The sequence below is a fragment of the Balaenoptera acutorostrata genome, chromosome 12 (assembly GCF_949987535.1).
Source record: "Balaenoptera acutorostrata chromosome 12, mBalAcu1.1, whole genome shotgun sequence".
Taxonomy (NCBI): domain Eukaryota; kingdom Metazoa; phylum Chordata; class Mammalia; order Artiodactyla; family Balaenopteridae; genus Balaenoptera; species Balaenoptera acutorostrata.
Genome location: NC_080075.1, coordinates 56,386,527 through 56,406,557, shown reverse-complemented (window position 1 = coordinate 56,406,557; position 20,031 = coordinate 56,386,527). Strand labels below are relative to the sequence as shown.

Below are 20,031 nucleotides of genomic sequence, written 5' to 3'. Positions count from 1 at the left end.
GTTGCATTGAGTGTTTACAAATGAACAGCTTTTATTTTCTAAACACATGAAAGCTAGTCAGTGTCACCTACTCATACAGAAGGGTGGATGAAATATAAATTCATTAAGTAAAAACATTAAGGCCATTAAAGGAAACCCCATGCCTGTTTTCGTGTTAAACTATTCAAGGTCTGGTAAAAGAAGCCACTTCTTAGAAGTTAACTATCAGATTCTCCAGTCACTGATTTGTGCCACCTCTCATCAGAGATAAGATCTACTGTGAACATCAAGTTCACTGCACATTCAAGTCTTTTTCATATCTTTTATTATTACTGCCAACAGACAGTGACAATGGCAGCTTGCAAAGCAAGCTTAGAGAGCAATAAGCTGATGTTTTACAATCTGCCTATTTCTCCCACAGAAGAGATGGGGATTCCAAGGCCTTCACATACACCTTTCTCATCAAATCTCATAAAAAGTTAATTAGTGCAAGCATGCCAGGTTATAGGAGAAATGGTTTCCTTTAATAACCACATTTATAGTCATATGAAAACATATGCCACCAGAGAAATACCTGATATCCTCTAAAACCAAATACAGTCAGGCCTCCATATCTGTGGGCTTCACATTCACAGATTCAACCAACTATGGATCAAAAATATTTGAAAAAAAAATTCCATAAAGTTCCAAAAAGGAAAACTTGAATTTGATGCTCTCAGCAACTATTTATATTGCACTTACAACTATTTACATAACATTTACATTGTATTAGGTATTATAAGTAATCTAGAGATGATTCAAAGTATATTGGAGGATGTGCATAGGTTATATGCAAATACTATGCTATTTTATGTAAGGGACTTGAGCATCCTTGGATTTTGGTATCTGAGACGGGTCCTGAAACCAATCTCCTGTGGATACCAAGGGACAACTCAACTGTATTATTTCCTTATTCTAGCCTTTACATATATTATACAATAAGAGTGATTTTCAAACACATACATACATTGCCAAAATATTTTTGGATTAAAAAAACAACCCACAACAGTAGACCAAGTTAAGGTAATAGGCATCAGAACGTTTGCTGTGTAGGAAGGCAATATTAGAAATTCAATAACAGTATATCAATAATAGGTAAATCTCTCAAATCTACACCTTCAGGAAAACCCACATTATGAAAACCTAAACTTAGAAATTGTGTGAGTAGATCCCATATTTTAACATTTCTGAAATACACAAAAGGATTTTAAACTATTCTCTACTGGATTCCCTCCTAACATTTCACTGCCAGTGTATCCTTTGTTCATCCTAATATTGCTAAATATTAGCAACAATGGATTAAAAATGATGGCTTCTAGATGACATATTAATTCTACAATAGTCCCAATGGCTTCTGGAGTTACAGTGTACCCCGTAAACAACCCCCGACATAGATCTAATATTTCTAGAATTGGCATTTCACTTTCAGATGCTGTTCATTCTGTGTAGCATAGAAATCCAAGCATGGAAGAGATGGGAGGCAGGAGGAGGGAGAGAGATGAACATTGTTTAAAGTAGAATTCGAAAAGTAGTATGCTCAGGCTTTGGAGAAAAGATGGTGTTGTTTTCCTGCTGGCAGGATAATCAAGAGAAGGGTTATGCAATAAACAGTAATAATGATCAGGCTGACAACAGATTTCTGAAAGTAAGAGACAGAAAAGTAGTTCAGGCAAAAGGAGTTTAATAGATTGCTGATAAAAAAAAAAGAAGAAGGAGTAAGAATCATGGCCCGAAACTTGGGGCACATTCGTATTTTGAGACAGAAAAGAGAAGGAGGAAATGGTGAAAGAGGCAGAGAAGGAATGGTGAGGAAAGTATAGCAAAAGAAGTCAAAAAGACTTCTGGAACATGTTAAACATAGAGCTACCCTATGTCCCTATGTCCCCAAGTTTTTACTCCTAGGTACATACTCAAAAGAAATAAAAACATCGGTCTACATAAAATCTTGTACATGGATGTTCACAGCAGCATTATTCATAATAGCCAAAAAGGTGAAAACAACCCAAATATCCAACAACTGATAAATGGATGAATACAATGTGGTATACCTGTACAATGGTAAATTATTTGGCAATACAAAGGAATGGAGTACTGATATATGCTACAGCACAAGTGAACTTTGAAAACACTATGCTAAGTGAAAGAAGCCAGCCAATCACAAAAGACCTCATATTGTAATGGTTCCATTTATATGAAATATCCAGAATAGGCAAATCAATATAGACAGAAGGTAGATTAGTGTTTTCCAGGGATTGGGAAGAAGAGGGGAAGGGGGACCGATTGCTAATGGGTATGGGGTTTCTAGGGGCAATGAAAATATTCTAAAATTGGATAGTGGCAATAGTTACACAACTCTGACTATACTAAAAAATGATGACATATACTTTAAAAGGGTAAACTGTATGCTATGTAAACTATATTTCAATGAAGTTGTTATGTATTTTTTAAATGCAGTATGTCCAAATGTATGGCAAATATTGACTATTTTGCCCACATGTAACGTCAACATTTCTCTGTATCACTGAGACTATTTACCACTGTTTAGGAAGTTCTACTTAACGCAATTGGAAGAGAAAAGAAAGAAGGTATAATTACTCAAAAGACAGAAACTAGATTATTTATTATTACTTGCAGATGATGACTGTCTACTTAGAAAACCCAAGCAAGTCAACTGAAAAAATATCAGAACTAATAACATTTCAATCAGTTGGTTGGTTTCAAGACACCCAGACAAAAACTGATGCTCCACCATATGTCATCAACAACCAATAAGAAAATATCATGAAGGAGAATCTATTCACTGTCTCTGTGTGTGTGTGTGTGTGTGTGTGTGTGTGTGTGTATTGCGGGTGAGTAAGAAAAATACAATGTGCATAACCTGGATGAAGGTATAAATTTAATGGAATTTCACTGTATTTCTACAGAGTTTGAGAAATATTAGTTAAATGGCTCTAAAGTTTATACAGAAAGAAAGAAATGCATAGGACAAGTGCAATGAAAAAAAAGATTAAGGCAAGTCATATTATAAGCCACAGTAATTGAAAGAGTCTTGCGTTGTAGCAGACTAGACAGACCAAGGAAAAGGGGAAAAAAGTACATATAGGAATTTCATTTTTTGTTTGTGTTTTTTTTTTACATGGAATTTCGTTTTTAATAAATGGTAATTTGTTAAACGGTAATGAAACATATTGTGTAAAGGAAGACAGTAAAAAGCAGGGAAAAGCAGGGAAAAGGAGCTTCGACTGAGTGAAGATTATCATCCTAAAAGGTAAGCAACCAGAGCTACAGCCATATGCAGTAGCACTGAAAACAACATTTCCCCCTCATTCATAAGGTATCTTATATCCAAAGGACAAAAGGGGTTCTATTGGTTTTGGTCTTCAGTTCCATGAAATACATAGAATCTTAAAGCTTCTAGAGCAAATAAATGTATTGCTTAAAAGACTGTACTAAACTGTGTTCTCTTTAAAATTTGCCTTACTCTGTTATCTGAGAATATCAAAGTGAAAATCTTTATTTTTAAAGTCCAATACTCACTTCTTTTTTATACTTCCTCTTGCCATCAGACAGCAACAGAGGAATCCCCATGCTGTCTTATTTCATTCAACAACTCCTAATTAGAATTTTTTTCACTAAAAAGCTTATTAAAATGTAGTTTTAATGCTCTTAATGCAAATTTATTATAATCTTGATCCTCTAATTAGTAATTACATTTTTCAATAAGGAGCTGACAAATCTGTTGACCTGATATAAATACTCTATATCTTGATTGCAGTGGTTGTGGTTACCTGACTAGTACAGGCTTTTCAAAATTCATAGATGGTGTACCTAAAAAAGGTGAATTTTACTTTATGCAAATATACCCTTAAATTTGAAAGAAATATCTTTTCTCTAAGGATATCAAACTTTTTCTTTATTTTTCTTCTTTCTGTATAGTCTCTACTTCTTCCATGTAGTGTACCCCAACTCCCACCCCATATTTTGGCATCTGTCTTTAATAGCATAAGTTTTCCTTACATGTTAAGTGACCCTAGACTTTCCATCAGGGGTAAGGTACTAAAAAGCTGACTGTTAAGTGCTTTGCTCAAAGGTGAGGTTTGTCAACTGTGGGCTTCACTATAGGGTGATTTGGCCATTTCTTTGTGAAATCTCTGATCTCAGTTTCTTTAGGTGTTTTCTCTTGTGTTCTCTTGTGTTCTAGCCAGAATGCCCTAGTCTCCCACATGGAAGATTTAGTCCTCTCTAAGGTACCTACAACAGCATGTCAATAATTATTTAATCTTTCTTTTTTTTAGTAGGTATTCCCACTCTCACTTATAACCCATGTCCTCCAGTGTAGAAACCTTCGGTTTAACCCTCTCTAAAGAACAATTCTCCAGTCTTCTGCAAAAGTGGAAGAAGGACAGTTACTCAACTGTGTGGAATGGGAGGTCTAATTCATTTCTTCTTTTTTTACTGATGTGAAATTCACATAACATAAACTTAACCATTTTAAGGTATACCGTTCAGTGGTATTTAGTATACTTAAAACACTGTGCAAACCACCACCTCTATCAAGTTCCAAAACATTTTCATCACCCCCAAAGGAAACCCTGTACACATTAAGCAGTCCCTCTTCATTGACCCCTCTCCCCAGCCCCTGGCAACTACCAATCAGCTCTCTGTGTCTGCAGATTTGCCTATTCTGGACATTCCACATATATATGCAATCATACAATATGTGACCTTTTGTGTTTAGCTTCTTTCACTTAGCATGTTTTCAAGGTTCATCCATGTTGTAGCACGTATCATTACTTCATTCTTTCTTATGGCTGAAAATACTCTTCCATCGTATGGATAGACCACATTTTGTTTATCTATTCACCTGCTGATAGACATTTGGGTTGTTTCCAGTTTTGGGCTATTGTGAATAGTGCTGCTATGAGCATCTGTGTACAAGTATTTGCTGAGTACCTGTTTTCAATTCTTTTGAGTATATACCAAGGAGTGGGATTGCTGGGTTATATGATATTCTATGTTTAACTTGATCTCACTGCTTTTTAAACAGACTTTCAATCAATCCTCCTATTTTAGACCCATTCTCAGCCCTCCCAAGACACTTCTAAAGGTGCTTAGTGCATTTCCTGAGTCTTTAGGGTTTCTACGATCTATTTCAGGTTAGCTCTGTTTTCTACAATGCTGTCTCAGTATTCCACTTTCTCAAGTTGGCTAGATCTCATCCGGTTTCCAGCTTCAAAACTATTGTTGCTGTTATCTCCTCTCCCATTCTCCTTGTCCTAGTAAGTTTATGCCTTCATTCTATCAAGTTACTGTCATTTTAATGAGATTTCAGAAGAGAGTGAAGGAGTAACAGGTATATTTAATCTTCATTTTAAATCAGAAATCCATAATAAACGTTTTAATACCAACTATCTACTATTCTATCCATCCAATTTAAACTGTCTCAGTACAATGAATTTATTATGAAGGGAATGTAAGCATATATAAGGATAACTTCTGTTTTCAATAAGCTGATAAACTGGTCAAGAAGATGTAGTAAGATAAAGGTCATTTTCTTACATATGTTTAACACTTGTATGAATGTTGAGGTTCCGTTATATTTGATATGGTAAACTTATGGAGGGTTGAAAGGTAAAACCCACACCCACAGATAGGTCAGGTCTCAGATGAAGTATGAAGTCATCCCAGGTATCAATCACTAGGAAAGAGAAAGATTCCTAGTGAGAAAACAGGAACTGAAATGGAAGTGGGGCCTAGAAAGCCAAGAGTGGAGACTCTCAGTTAATTTCAATATTTGCTTCCAGGACCAGACTTTGAAGACTCAGAATGTCTAGGTAGGTGTTTTGAGTTGATATGGGTCAAACAGAGTCACTGCCAATGTGGAAACAAGCTAAGACAAAGAAAAACGGCACACCTGCAGTGAATCACAAACTGAAGACACAGCTAGGGTTTGAAATCAGAGTAATTAGGACTATATACCAATTCCCCTTTTTATTATTTCCTATTTTCATTGAATCTTGTTAGAATGTTGTGATCTTGTTCCCTTATAATACTGTGGCAGTTATGCACCCACATGGGCCAGTGGTGAAGAGGAAATAGCAGCCCCATTAGCAAAGGGAAGTCTGAGGGACTGCCACCTCCTATATAATATTTTTCTAATGCCCTGTTGGATGATTACCTTTCAGTGCCAACTTGGGAGGCTCTGAATTTTACTTTTTATAAAGAAAAGTATCCCTTTATTACAGAAGTTACGTACATAAATATTATGTTCACACTTACTTGGCTATGAGGCCTCTTTAAGCCTTGGTTTCCTCATCTGTAAAGTGTGAATAATAAATGACTCATAGGGCAATTGTGAGGATTAAATAAAATAATCCTGGTAATGTATTTACCACAATGTTTCATATATATTAACTGCTTAAAAAAGATTAGTGTTAGCAGCTCCCTACTCCTCCTCCTATTATTATTATTACTACTGTTATTACAAGGCAAGTACCAAAAGAGAACATGGCAAGGAGGCAGAGACCACACTGAGTTGATGTGACAGGGAAAAGCTTCACTGAAGAAGCAAGATTTTGAGCTGGGATCTGAGTTTGAAAAGATGACCATTTTAGGGGACTTCCCTGGTAGTCCAGTGGTAAAGAATCTGCCTTCCAATGCAGGGGACGTGGGTTCGATCCCTGGTTGGGGAACTAAGATCCCACATGCCTTGGGGCAACTAAGTCCTCGCGCCTCAACTAGAGAGCCCGCATGCCACAAACTACAGAGCCCAAGTGCCACAGCTAGAGAGAGAAAACCCACACACCACAACTAGAGAGAAGCCTGCGTGCCACAACGAAGACCCGAAGCAACCAAAGAAATTAAAAGAAAATAAATAAATAAATAAAATAAATATTTAAAAAAGAAAAAAGAAAAGATGATCATGTTAGTCAGGGGACTGTGTCATGGAATGAACAACTGAAGAGAAACTACAAGTTCTTTTGGATCAAAAAAGAAGTTTTTAACTTTAGATTAATGCAAAAATTTTCAAATACATATCACCAGGTGTAGATTTCAAGAACAGTCAATGAAATTTGATGAGAATATTTAAGGAAAAAAAGTTAAACAAAAAGTCTATTTCCCCTAATTTGGAATTTCCCCAAATTGGGGGATTAAGAGATACAAACTACTATATATAAAATAGATAAACAACAAGGATATATTGTATAGCAATGGGAATTATAGCCATTATCTTATAAGAAGTTATAATGGAGTATAATCTGTAAAAATACTGGATCACAATGCTGTGCACGTGAAACTAATATAATATTGTAAATCAACTATACATCCATTAAAAAAAATAATAATAAATCAGTAAACACACATACACAAGCCATTTCTAACAAAGTAGTCTAAATATCCACCTATTACACAGAAAAATGCTGACCAGATCTATATTTTGCTTGTGATACCAATTATTGTCATTAGATGTACCAAAATATCTTTTTTTAAAATAAATTTATTTATTTATTTATTTTTGGTTGCATTGGGTCTCTGTTGCTGTGCGCAGGCTTTCTTTTTAGATGCAGCAAGCGGGGGCTACTCTTCATTGCAGTACTCTTCGTTGCAGGCTTCTCATTGCAGTGGCTTCTCTTGTTGTGGAGCACGGGCTCTAGGCACGCGGGCTTCAGAAGTTGTGGCATGCAGGCTCTAGAGCGCAGGCTCAGTACTTGTGGAGCATGGGCTTAGCTGCTCCGCAGCATGTGGGATCTTCCCGGACCAGGGCTCGAACCCGTGTCCCTTGCATTGGTAGGCGTATTCTCAACCACTGTGCCACCAGGAAGCCCTCAAAATATCTTTAATTTCTTCACACACAAGATTTAAACTATTCCACATCACAGAAATCAAAGCAATTTTATACAACTAATATCAAATCAGGCTGATTTAAACAATACAGTAATGACAATTCCTATTAGCAAGGCAAGAGAAACCGGTCATTTAACAAATATTTAGCTATAGCCTGAAAGTATGTGCATGTTTATACATTTGCACTTTAAATATTTTATGTTAATATATTACTTTCCTCCAACAAAAAGCTGTAATAAGTAATATTCTGCAATAATAATAAGAGAACTGAATATTTTATTGTTTTTACTATTAACTCTCTAGCATTTAATTTTACTAAATACGTTTTGGGCTAATTTTTCACCATACTCTAGAATACTATGCAGTGTTCTTTAAAAGCAGTATTCTTCCACTTCTTTTCCATAATTCCCAGTACTATTCCAATCAAACACTTTCTTTCTAACATGACTGCAATATATCTTCTAAAATTTCTTGGATATTTAAATATTTTGCTTGCTACAAATACAAATCCAAAATACGAAAATCACACGCTTTAGTGATGATCCACAGTTTCTTACCTGCACTTCTCAAATTCGGGTCCAGTCCTGGCATCTCTTTATTAGCTTCAGGGCTGACACTGTAGACTGATGCTCCTGCTTCACTGACGATACTGAAAAGAAAGAAAAGGGGAATATCATTTTCCAAACTTTCTACCTGCCCAAAGAAAATAAATGAATGAGACTAGGTATTATAAGAAAAGAAAACTGCAGGGCAAAGCACTCTCTTTATATTTCAATGATACCTATACTATTTAATTTTACCTTAACATAAAGTGATTAAGCAATGCTTGTTTTCTACACATAGGAAATACACAGGCTTAAATCCATAATGAATTCATTCAGTCATTTTCTGTTTAAATGAACACAATGGATACTCCTCCATGATGCCAACATCAAAATTTTCAGAATACTTAGCTCCTCTTGTGTTTATAATCCATTATTGACTGACATTTATGACTCCCTTCTGAATTAATCATTCTAAAGCATCTTGGGAAGCACAGACATGTGTGTGGATATGTGCATATGCAGATATACACAAAAAACCATTGCCATAAACACTGCCATTATTATTACTTGGTTATAATTAACAACCACAATGTGAAAAGGAAGGGGATCAGACAGGATCCCACTTCTTTTCAGGAGGGTCTGAAATCATCCTTTTGGTGAACTTGAAACATACCACTTCAGGCAGGTGTTAAACCACTTCATTTCATCATTTCATTAATCAAAGCATCACACATATCCTGTTCCTTTCTTCTTTGGCTCCATATACTTTACAATCCACAATGGCAGCACTCTCTTACAGATGACGGTTGTATAGTGGTTGACATTTGTACAGTTTACCAAACATTTTAAAATTAGAGGCTTTCTTTATGACATTATACGTAAAGAAACATCATCTACTTTAAGTATTTACAATACCTTTGGTTCTCTACCATGTGACCATCTAGATGTCACAATTCAAAAGCAGAAACATGTTAGTGCTAATTTTTAATCCACTCTTAGAAACCTCTCCCATTCTCTGCTCTTCAGTAGTTACTTCAAGTGTGAGACAAGTTGAGCAGATAACTTTTAACATATTGCCCCACTGTAACAACTCAACACTGATAAGTAAAATGTGAAACAGTTAGTTTGCTACTCCAAAGAGTTCTTTGAAGAACTCTTGATTGAACTTTGACAACAATTATAAACCACAGAGACTTGAGAAGATTATTTGCGGGCAACGAGAAGATTTATATCTTTTGCAACCAAGATCTACTAACCCAAACTTCATAATAGGGAAAATGAACACTCTGCAATTGAAAAGCAAGGCTGCTCACCCTGTTCCTCATCAACAGCATCATCAGGATACAATAAGAGGTGCCTATTATATACAAAGCACAAAACCAACCCCTTTATGAAACTTAGGATAAATAAGAATAGTCAGCCATCAGCCATGGAAAATTTGGTTTCAAACACAAATGAACAACACTCAGCCTAACAAATTTTTTTCTAAAAAACCAGAGTATCTGTGAAGTGCAGAGAAAATAATATTTTAAAAAATCTTACCACAAATCTATTTTCTGTCATTGCCAGAAGCCTCCAAAATTCTCTCTATTTGAGCAAAGGAACTTAAATGGTAAATAAAAATTCCCATTAACTGTGGGCTTCAGCAGTTGGGTACCTGAGAATTTGCTGGGTGATTCACTGTCTCTTGCAAGTTATAATTCTCAAAAGACTGAGGGAAACTGTTGCAAAGAAAAACACTCAGATAATAAATATTCCTCCAAATACCATATTGCCACTTCTTTTAAACAGAGGAATACAAAACATATGTGACACGCTGCACCCAAAGATTTTAGATTAACATTAATATTAAATCAATACAAAATGCAGTAAATTTCATATGCTTCAGTTACTAGACAGCATGGGTCCAATAAACTGTTCAGTACTATGCGCAGATCAGAATGCTTAAATAATCTAAATGAAGAGAAAAAGCTCAACACTGATTACTTCAATATAAAACATATAAGGATATAAGAAGTATATGTGGCAAGAGTTAAATGAAAGAAATCAAGCTGGGAGTGGTGATGATTTTTTCCAGGAGAAGCTGCTAAGAACAAAAGTTATAACCTTCCCCCCCTTCCTTTTTTTCTTTCCTATTTAGAGTTCAAGGATAGGCATTAAGTAGAAAGTATGCTAGATTTTACAAGGCACTTTCTGTTTATTAGGAAGTTTCCCAATAAACTATTATAAAATTATCCCAATTATCTCTAGTATATTTTGAGGAAAGCAAAAGTAAACTTTGCACAAAATACAGATATCTAACATTTAATACGTATTATATGTCACAAAACAAATTTCACTCAGGTGTAAACTAATTTGGCTCATAATCTTAGCAATTTGATTATTTTATTTACTTTGCCATAAAGCAGACAAGACTCAGTACAATTTATAATTTTGGGGGAATTTAACTGACACAGTTCTAACTGAACTCAAAGGTTTTGAGATTATTACAGTACTTGAAGCCTTTTCAAATTGTTTGTTTAGACAAATGCCTAAATAGATACATATGGTATATCAAACTTTAAATATATGAAAGTACACTTCAGAAGCTACCACCGGACTTAACATTTTACCAGATCTATGTGTTAATGTGCTAATTCTCTAGAATTAAACTGATAATTCTTAAAGCACTTTATCTAATTCAGCACTTTTCTAGAGTCTTTCTAGGTTTTTTAATTTGAAAATATATACATATAAACCACACACTCATAACCTAAAAAACAAGTGAAATGCCCACAATATAGATGCATTTACTATTAAGTTCATTAAAAAATTTTTAACAAAAACTCTCCAAGTTAAAAATGACAATTTTTGTTACCTCAAGTAAAATTCAATGCTGTTACATAAATCTGATCATTTATCAATATAACGTACTTTATTTTTTAAACAAATATATGTTTAAACCACAGAATTTATATCTCCACAGTTTATAAGTCTCTTCTACCAAGATAAATTGTATGTTGATGAATCTTTTAAAACCACGTTTGCAAGTACTTTTCTTACAGTGCCTATTCATTCTGACAGTAAAAGAATGGCAATTTCTTTTGCCAAATTGAGATGGGAGAATTTTTTTATGAGAGAGGAAAACTAGCTGTTTGGTTTTTTTTAAGTTATTGGGCTAATAGTTTTCACATTCATTTACAAGATTGCTTGAAGCCTCTGTATGAGTCTCCTCCCCCTTCTTATTTCCCAAATATGAAAATAGCATTTTTGTTTTTCTTATTTTAAAATAAATTGCATGCTTCCTATGTTAACAAGAAAATTCAATTCAAAGTTAACCTACTTAAATGAAAACACAATTAATATTTAGTAAGCTATCAAAAATCAGCCAGGATATATTTGCTTAAACTAATAAAAACTGATGTTTTTCATTTTTTATAAAAGTATACTAGAATTGCTTAAGTGTTACCAATATCTAGAAGCTTCCTTTTCCTTCTGCCCACCAAAAAAAATAGGTACTAAAAAGCTCCGATACTAAATGCACAGCTCATTTCACTAAAGTTTTAAAAATAATTTATCTAAAAAGAGTTCTTCCAAATTTTCAGACTGAGAAACATTCATATGAAGAGAGGGTAGGTAAATGACCTGTTTCTCAACAAGTAACAGAAAATGCTATAAAAAGTTAATCAACACAGATCTTAATTCTTTGCTTTGCATATGAGAACCTGTTTTGAAGTATGAAAGGATAGCTGTTTGTATTTTGGGGATAGGAGACAAGGCCAAAAACCAAACCACCATAAATAAAAGGGGCTCTAGGATTTAATGTTTAAAGGATACTTATTTCTAAAAAAACATCAAAGCAATTTTAAATTCCTTTATTTAGTGATGAATTGTCATTTCAGGGAGCCTCAAATGAGCAATACCTAGTCACTTTAAAAACTAACGTGGGAATTCCCTGGCAGTCTAGTGGTTAGGACTCCACGCTTCCACTGCAGGGGGCACGAGTTCGATCCCTGGTTGGGGAACTAAGATCCCGCAAGCCATGTGCAAAGCCAAAAAAAAAATTTTTTTTAATTAAAAATAAATAAAAACTAAGGTAATCTCGTGATGATAAGGATGCAGGGAAACAAATAAAATTCCATACTATTAAAGATATTTAAACTGTAAAACTCTTTCGGATGGTAATTTGAAAATATAGATCAAAAGTCACAAGAATTAAAAAAAAAAAAAAAGTCACAAGAATATGCATTCTTTCTGAACTGGCTATTATATTTTTAAGAATTTATATGAAGGAAATTTTAATTTACACAAAAAATTAAACAGCGTTATTCATCACAGCATAGCTCCGACCAAAAGAAACTGAAACCAAAATGCCTATCATTAAAGAGTTCTTTAATGAAAACCTACACTGTCATTAAAAATTACTGTTGTAATGTATTAACTGGAAAGGCTGGTTATAAAACTAAGACATGAGACCAACTTTGATATTTTTAAAATATAGGTATATACAAAAGAAAAAAAGGTTTATGTTAATATTAATAGTACTTAACTATGAGTTATTCCTTTAAAATAATTCTTATTTCTTTAAATTTTTCTGCAATAACTATAATATTTATTTGTAAAAAGAAAAAGTTTAAAATTTAAGTTTCAAATGACCATTTTTTACCTGGCCAGGAGATCCAATATTGCATAATAGCCAACATTTTTTTTTTTTTTACCAAACTTTCTTTTAAAGTTATCAAAGTTATTTTGAACTTAAATGTGGGTAAATATATCATTTATTAGTAATAACTTCCAACATGACTCCTAGAAGACCTCAAATAATAATATTTTATGATATTGTTTTATAACATGAAAGAAAGGATAAGAATAACTCTAGATTTGTACATACAGGTCATATAAAAAGCAAATGCACAATGAAAAATATTATAAGAAAGTACATATAATATACATTTTTAAGTTGTACTTAGTCCTTGGCCTGTGAATCCAACCCCCATGTTATTCTTCATGAACACCACGGCACAATCAATTCACTACCCACAACAGAAAAGGTGTGAGGTGACACAGTTGTATACCAGGAAAGTAGTGTGTGTGGGGAAAAAAAAAAACACTAAAGGCAAAATATGGTGAAAAAGAAGAAGAGCAGAAATACACCACCTCAAGATTTCAACGGCACCAAATTTACATGTAGGTATGTAACACTAGCACCATCTGGTGGAAGACCAGTTAGAAGCCATTCTCCAACTATCACAGTTTTTTTTAAAAAATTCTAAGCTATCTTTCAAAGAATGAGCATTTTCCAAAGAGAACGAGTCTAGCAATGGTACAGTAATTACACAGAGGACCCATAATAATCCTGTGAGAACTTAAAATGTCTACCAAACAGAGGGTGAGTATATCCCGGGATCGACATCTTATCACATCCACAGAGCAGTATTTCAACAATACAGAATTCCCTTGGCTACTTTACCTTCAGTGTCTCATACCACATCAGATGAACACTTTCTAGCCACAAAAGAAACCTAAAAAGGACAAACCCAAATTGGCAACTACCAAACAGAACTGTAATTTGGAATTTGGGGTTCCTCAAAGTAACAGCTACCAACTCTTCTGGGCCATAAACATAACAATAGTATTCATTCCACATGAGAATCTGATTCTGGTTTATGTTCACAATGATGCTGAGCTGCTACGATGTACCACAATGTGTCAAAATATTACACTTAAATCACTTTTACTGCTGTCAGTGGGCCACTCAATTTGACAAAATCACTGGTATCTTCAAATGCCATCAAGGGGAAAGCCAATCAACAAACTGAAGGACAAAGATGGACAGCTTCTCTCTATTTGTAGGTTGAGTCCCTCTGCTGAGGTAGAAGCAGTTTCTGACAAAGAACGGAACCAGCAGAAATTGTCGGTCTCCACCACTCTCCAGGGTAAGCATTCCTTTTACTTTCTTTCTCCCTTCCCTTCACTGTCTTCTGTTTTACTTTTAAAAACAAAAATCCCTCCTTTATTTTATTCTCCCCATCTATGTTTGAGTCCAACATGAAGTTGTTACAAGTACTGCACAATACCACTAAAGGGAGCTCAAGGAAAAAAGTCACAGGAGCAACCAACCACAAGGCCTGATGCCTAAGTGGTGTTAGACTAGGCACAAGGACAAGGGCCCCACTGAACCAAGACACGAAAAGCAGGCCTGAAGAGCAGAACACTGGGACTTCCCTGGTGGCACAGTGGTTGAGAGTCTGCCAGCCAATGCAGAGGACACGGGTTCGAGCCCTGGTCCGGGAGGATCCCACATGCCCCGGAGCAGCTGAGACCGTGTACCACGGCTGCTGAGTCTGCACTCTGGAGCCCGTGAGAAACAACTGCTGAAGCCCGTGCACCTGGAGCCTGTGCTTCGCAATGGGAGAGGCCACCGCAGTGTGAGGCGCGCACACCGCGGGGAGGAGTGGCCCCTGCTCACCGCAGCTGGAGAGGACCCACGTGCAGCAGTGAAGACCCAACGCAGCCAAAAAAATAAAATTAATTAAAAAAAAAAAGGAGCTCCCCCTCAGCGTCCTCCCCTTCGCGCGGCGCTGACAGGCAGCCTCCGCGGGGAGAGTGCAGGTACTTTGCCGTCAGAATAATTTGTAGGACCCCAGCGAGCTTGCGGAGCGCCCTCATTTTCTCCTGTCTTCGCCCCCTCCCTCCCGAAAAGAAGACCCCACTTTTGAAACAATCAGAACCCGAAGCATCCGACCAAAGCCAAAGCCCGACGGGCGGCTGTTCTTGTGCTGTCCTTTCTTGCAGTTTATTCTGGGCCTGTGTGGAATAGAAAGACAATTCTTTATTTGACTGGTAGGGGAGAAGCGAGAAGACTCCTCAGGGTTTCCAAGGAGGACTGGAGCGGCTGCTTTACCGTGTGGACGAAAGGCTCTTGGTGCTCCAGCCAGGCATCAGGGCCGTGCCTCTGAGGTGGGAGGGCCAGCTTCAGAACACTGGTCCACAAGAGACCTCCCAGCTCCACGTAATACCAAACGGCAAAAATCTCCCAGAGATCTCCATCTCAACATCAAGACCCAGCTTCACTCGACGACCAGCAAGCTACAGTGCTGGACATCCTATGCCAAACAACTAGCTAGACAGGAACACAACCCCATCCATTGGCAGAGAGGCTGCCTAAAATCATAATAAGGCCACAGACACCACAAAATACACCACCAGACGTGGACGTGCCCACCAGAAAGACAAGATCCAGCCTCATCCACCAGAACTCAGGCACTAGTTCCCTCCACCAGGAAGCCTACACAACCCACTGAACCAACCTTAGCCGCTGGGGACAGATACCAAAAACAACGGGAACTACGAACCTGCAGCCTGTGAAAAGGAGACCCCAAACACAGTAAGATAGGCAAAATGAGATGACAGAAAAACACACAGCAGATGAAGGAGCAGGCTCAAAACACACTGGACTTAACAAATGAAGAGGAAATAGGTAGTCTACCTGAAAAAGAATTCAGAATAATGATAGTAAGGATGATCCAAAATCTTGGAAACAGAATAGACAAAATGCAAGAAACATTTAACAAGGATGTAGAAGAACTAAAGAGGAACCAAGCAATGATGAAAAACACAATAAATGAAATAAAAAATACTCTAGATGGGATCAATAGTAGAATAACTGAGGCAGAAGAAAGGATAAGTGACCTGGAAGATAAAATGGTGGAAATAACTACTACAGAGCAGGATAAAGAAAAAAGAATGAAAAGAACTGAGGACAGTCTCAGGGACCTCTGGGACAACATTAAACGTGCCAACATTCGAATTATAGGGGTACCAGAAGAAGAAGAGAAAAAGAAAGGGACTGAGAAAATTTTTGAAGAGATTATAGTTGAAAACTTCCCTAATATGGGAAAGGAAATAGTTAATCAAGTCCTGGAAGCACAGAGAGTCCCATACAGGATAAACCCAAGGAGGAACACGCCAAGACACATATTAATCAAACTGTCAAAAAATAAATATAAGGAAAACATATTAAAGGCAGCAAGGGAAAAAAAACAAATAACACACAAGGGAATCCCCATAAGGTTAACATCTGATCTCTCAGCAGAAACTCTGCAAGCCAGAAGGGAGTGGCAGGATATACTTAAAGTCATGAAGGAGAAAAACCTACAACCAAGATTACTCTACCCAGCAAGGATCTCATTCAGATTCGATGGAGAAATTAAAACCTTTACAGACAAGCAAAAGCTGAGAGAGTTCAGCACCACCAAACCAGCTTTACAACAAATGCTAAAGGAAATTCTCTAGGCAAGAAACACAAGAGAAGGAAAACACCTACAATAACAAACCCAATACATTTAAGAAAATGGGAATAGGAACATACATATCGATAATTACCTTGAATGTAAATGGATTAAATGCTCCCACCAAAAGACACAGGCTGGCTGAATGGATACAAAAACAAGACCCATACATATGCTGTCTACAAGAGACCCACTTCAGACCTAGGGACACATACAGACTGAAAGTGAGGGGATGGAAAAAGATATTCCATGCAAATGGAAATCAAAAGAAAGCTGGAGTAGCAATTCTCATATCAGACAAAATAGACTTTAAAATAAAGACTATTACAAGAGACAAAGAAGGACACTATATAATGATCAAGGGATCGATCCAAGAGGAAGGTATAACAATTGTAAATATTTATGCACCCAACATAGGAGCACCTCAATACATAAGGCAAATACTAACAGCCATGAAAGGGGAAATTGACAGCAACACAATCATAGTAGGGGACTTTAACACCCCACTTTCACCAATGGACAGATCATCCAAAATGAAAATAAATAAGGAAACACAAGCTTTAAATGATACATTAAACAATATGGACTTAATTGATATTTATAGGACATTCCACCCAAAAACAACAGAATACACATTTTTCTCAAGTGCTCATGGAACATTCTCCAGGATAGATCATATCTTGGGTCACAAATCAAGCCTTGGTAAATTTAAGAAAATTGAAATCGTATCAAGTATCTTTTCTGACCACAACGCTATGAGACTAGATATCAATTACAGGAAAAGATCTGTAAAAAATACAAACACATGGAGACTACACAATACATTACTTAATAACGAAGTGATTACTGAAGAAATCAAAGGGGAAATCAAAAAATACCTAGAAACAAATGACAATGGAGACACGACGACCCAAAACCTATGGGACACAGCAAAAGCAGTGCTAAGAGGGAAGTTTATAGCAATACGAGCCTACCTCAAGAAACAGGCAACATCTCGAATAAACAACCTAACCTTGCACCTAAAGCAATTAGAGAAAGAAGAACAAAAAAAACCCCAAAGCCAGCAGAAGGAAAGAAATTATAAAGATCAGGTCAGAAATAAATGAAAAAGAAATGAAGGAAACAATAGCAAAAATCAATGAAACTAAAAGCTGGTTCTTTGAGAAGATAAACAAAATTGATAAACCATTAGCCAGACTCATCAAGAGAAAAAGGGAGAAGACTCAGATCAATAGAATTAGAAATGAAAAAGGAGAAGTAACCACTGACACTGCAGAAATACAAAAGATCATGAGAGATTACTACAAGCAACTATATGCCAATAAAATGGACAACCTGGAAGAAATGGACAGATTCTTAGAAATGCACAAACTGCCGAGACTGAACCAGGAAGAAATAGAAAATATGAACAGACCAATCACAAGCACTGAAATTGAAACTGTGATTAAAAACCTTCCAACAAACAAAAGCCCAGGACCAGATGGCTTCACAGGCGAATTCTATCAAACATTTAGAGAAGAGCTAACACCTATCCTTCTCAAACTCTTCCAAAATATAGCAGAGGGAGGAACACTCCCAAACTCATTCTACGAGGCCACCATCACCCTGATACCAAAACCAGACAAAGATGTCACAAAGAAAGAAAACTACAGGCCAATATCACTGATGAACATAGATGCAAAAATCCTCAACAAAATACTAGCAAACAGAATCCAACAGCACATTAAAAGGATCATACACCATGATCAAGTGGGGTTTATCCCAGGAATGCAAGGATTCTTCAATATACGCAAATCAATCAATGTGATACACCATATTAACAAATTGAAGGAGAAAAACCATATGATCATCTCAATAGATGCAGAGAAAGCTTTTGACAAAATTCAACACCCATTTATGATAAAAGCCCTGCAGAAAGTAGGCATAGAGGGAACTTTCCTCAACATAATAAAGGCCATATATGACAAACCCACAGCCAACATTGTCCTCAATGGTGAAAAACTGAAACCATTTCCACTAAGATCAGGAACAAGACAAGGTTGCCCACTCTCACCACTATTATTCAACATAGTTCTGGAAGTCCTAGCCACAGCAATCAGGGAAGACAAAGAAATAAAAGGAATCCAAATCGGAAAAGAAGAAGTAAAGCTGTCACTATTTGCAGATGACATGATACTATACATAGAGAATCCTAAAGATGCTACCAGAAAACTCCTAGAGCTAATCAATGAATTTGGTAAAGTAGCAGGATACAAAATTAATGCACAGAAATCTCTTGCATTTCTATACACTAATGACGAAAAATCTGAAAGTGAAATTAAGAAAACACTCCCATTTACCATTGCAACAAAAAGAATAAAATATCTAGGAATAAACCTACCTAAGGAGACAAAAGACCTGTATGCAGAAAATTATAAGACACTGATGAAAGAAATTAAAGATGATACAAATAGATGGAGAGATATACCATGTTCCTGGATTGGAAGAATCAACATTGTGAAAATGTCTCTACTACCCAAAGCAATCTACAGATTCAATGCAATCCCTATCAAACTACCACTGGCATTTTTCACAGAACTAGAACAAAAAATTTCACAATTTGTATGGAAACACAAAAGACCCCGAATAGCCAAAGCAATCTTGAGAACGAAAAATGGAGCTGGGGGAATCAGGCTCCCTGACTTCAGACTATATTACAAAGCTTCAGTAATCAAGACAGTTTGGTATTGGCACAAAAACAGAAATATAGATCAATGGAACAGGATAGAAAGCCCAGAGATAAACCCACACACATATGGTCAACTTATCTTTGATAAAGGAGGCAAGCATATACAGTGGAGAAAAGACAGCCTCTTCAATAAGTGGTGCTGGGAAAATTGGACAGGAACATGTAAAAGTATGAAATTAGAACACTCCCTGACACCATGCACAAAAATAAACTCAAAATGGATTAAAGACCTAAGTGTAAGGGCAGACACTATCAAACTCTTAGAGGAAAACATAGGCAGAACACTCTATGACATACATCACAGCAAGATTCTTTTTGACCCAGCTCCCAGAGAAATGGAAATAAGAACACAAATAAACAAATGGGACCTAATGAAACTGAAAAGCTTTTGCACAGCAAAGGAAACCATAAACAAGACCAAAAGACAACCCTCAGAATGGGAGAAAATATTTGCAAATGAAGCAACTGACAAAGGATTAATCTCCAAGATTTACAAGCAGCTCATGCAGCTCAATAACAAAAAAACGAACAACCCAATCCAAAAATGGGCAGAAGATCTAAATAGACATTTCTCCAAAGAAGATATACAGATGGCCTACAGACACATGAAAGAATGCTCAACATC

At 36.3% G+C, this 20,031-nt stretch overlaps 1 protein-coding gene across 2 annotated transcripts in view; it reads right to left on the bottom strand.

Annotated features, from left to right (window-relative positions):
• SRBD1 (S1 RNA binding domain 1) overlaps nt 1-20,031 on the bottom strand; it is a 247,656-nt gene that overhangs the window by 104,035 nt on the left and 123,590 nt on the right. For both annotated transcript variants that reach the window (XM_007190081.3, XM_057558645.1), the window contains exon 15: nt 8,421-8,512. In XM_007190081.3, coding sequence (XP_007190143.2) covers nt 8,421-8,512 — 92 coding nt within the window. The remainder of the gene's footprint in view (nt 1-8,420; nt 8,513-20,031) is intronic.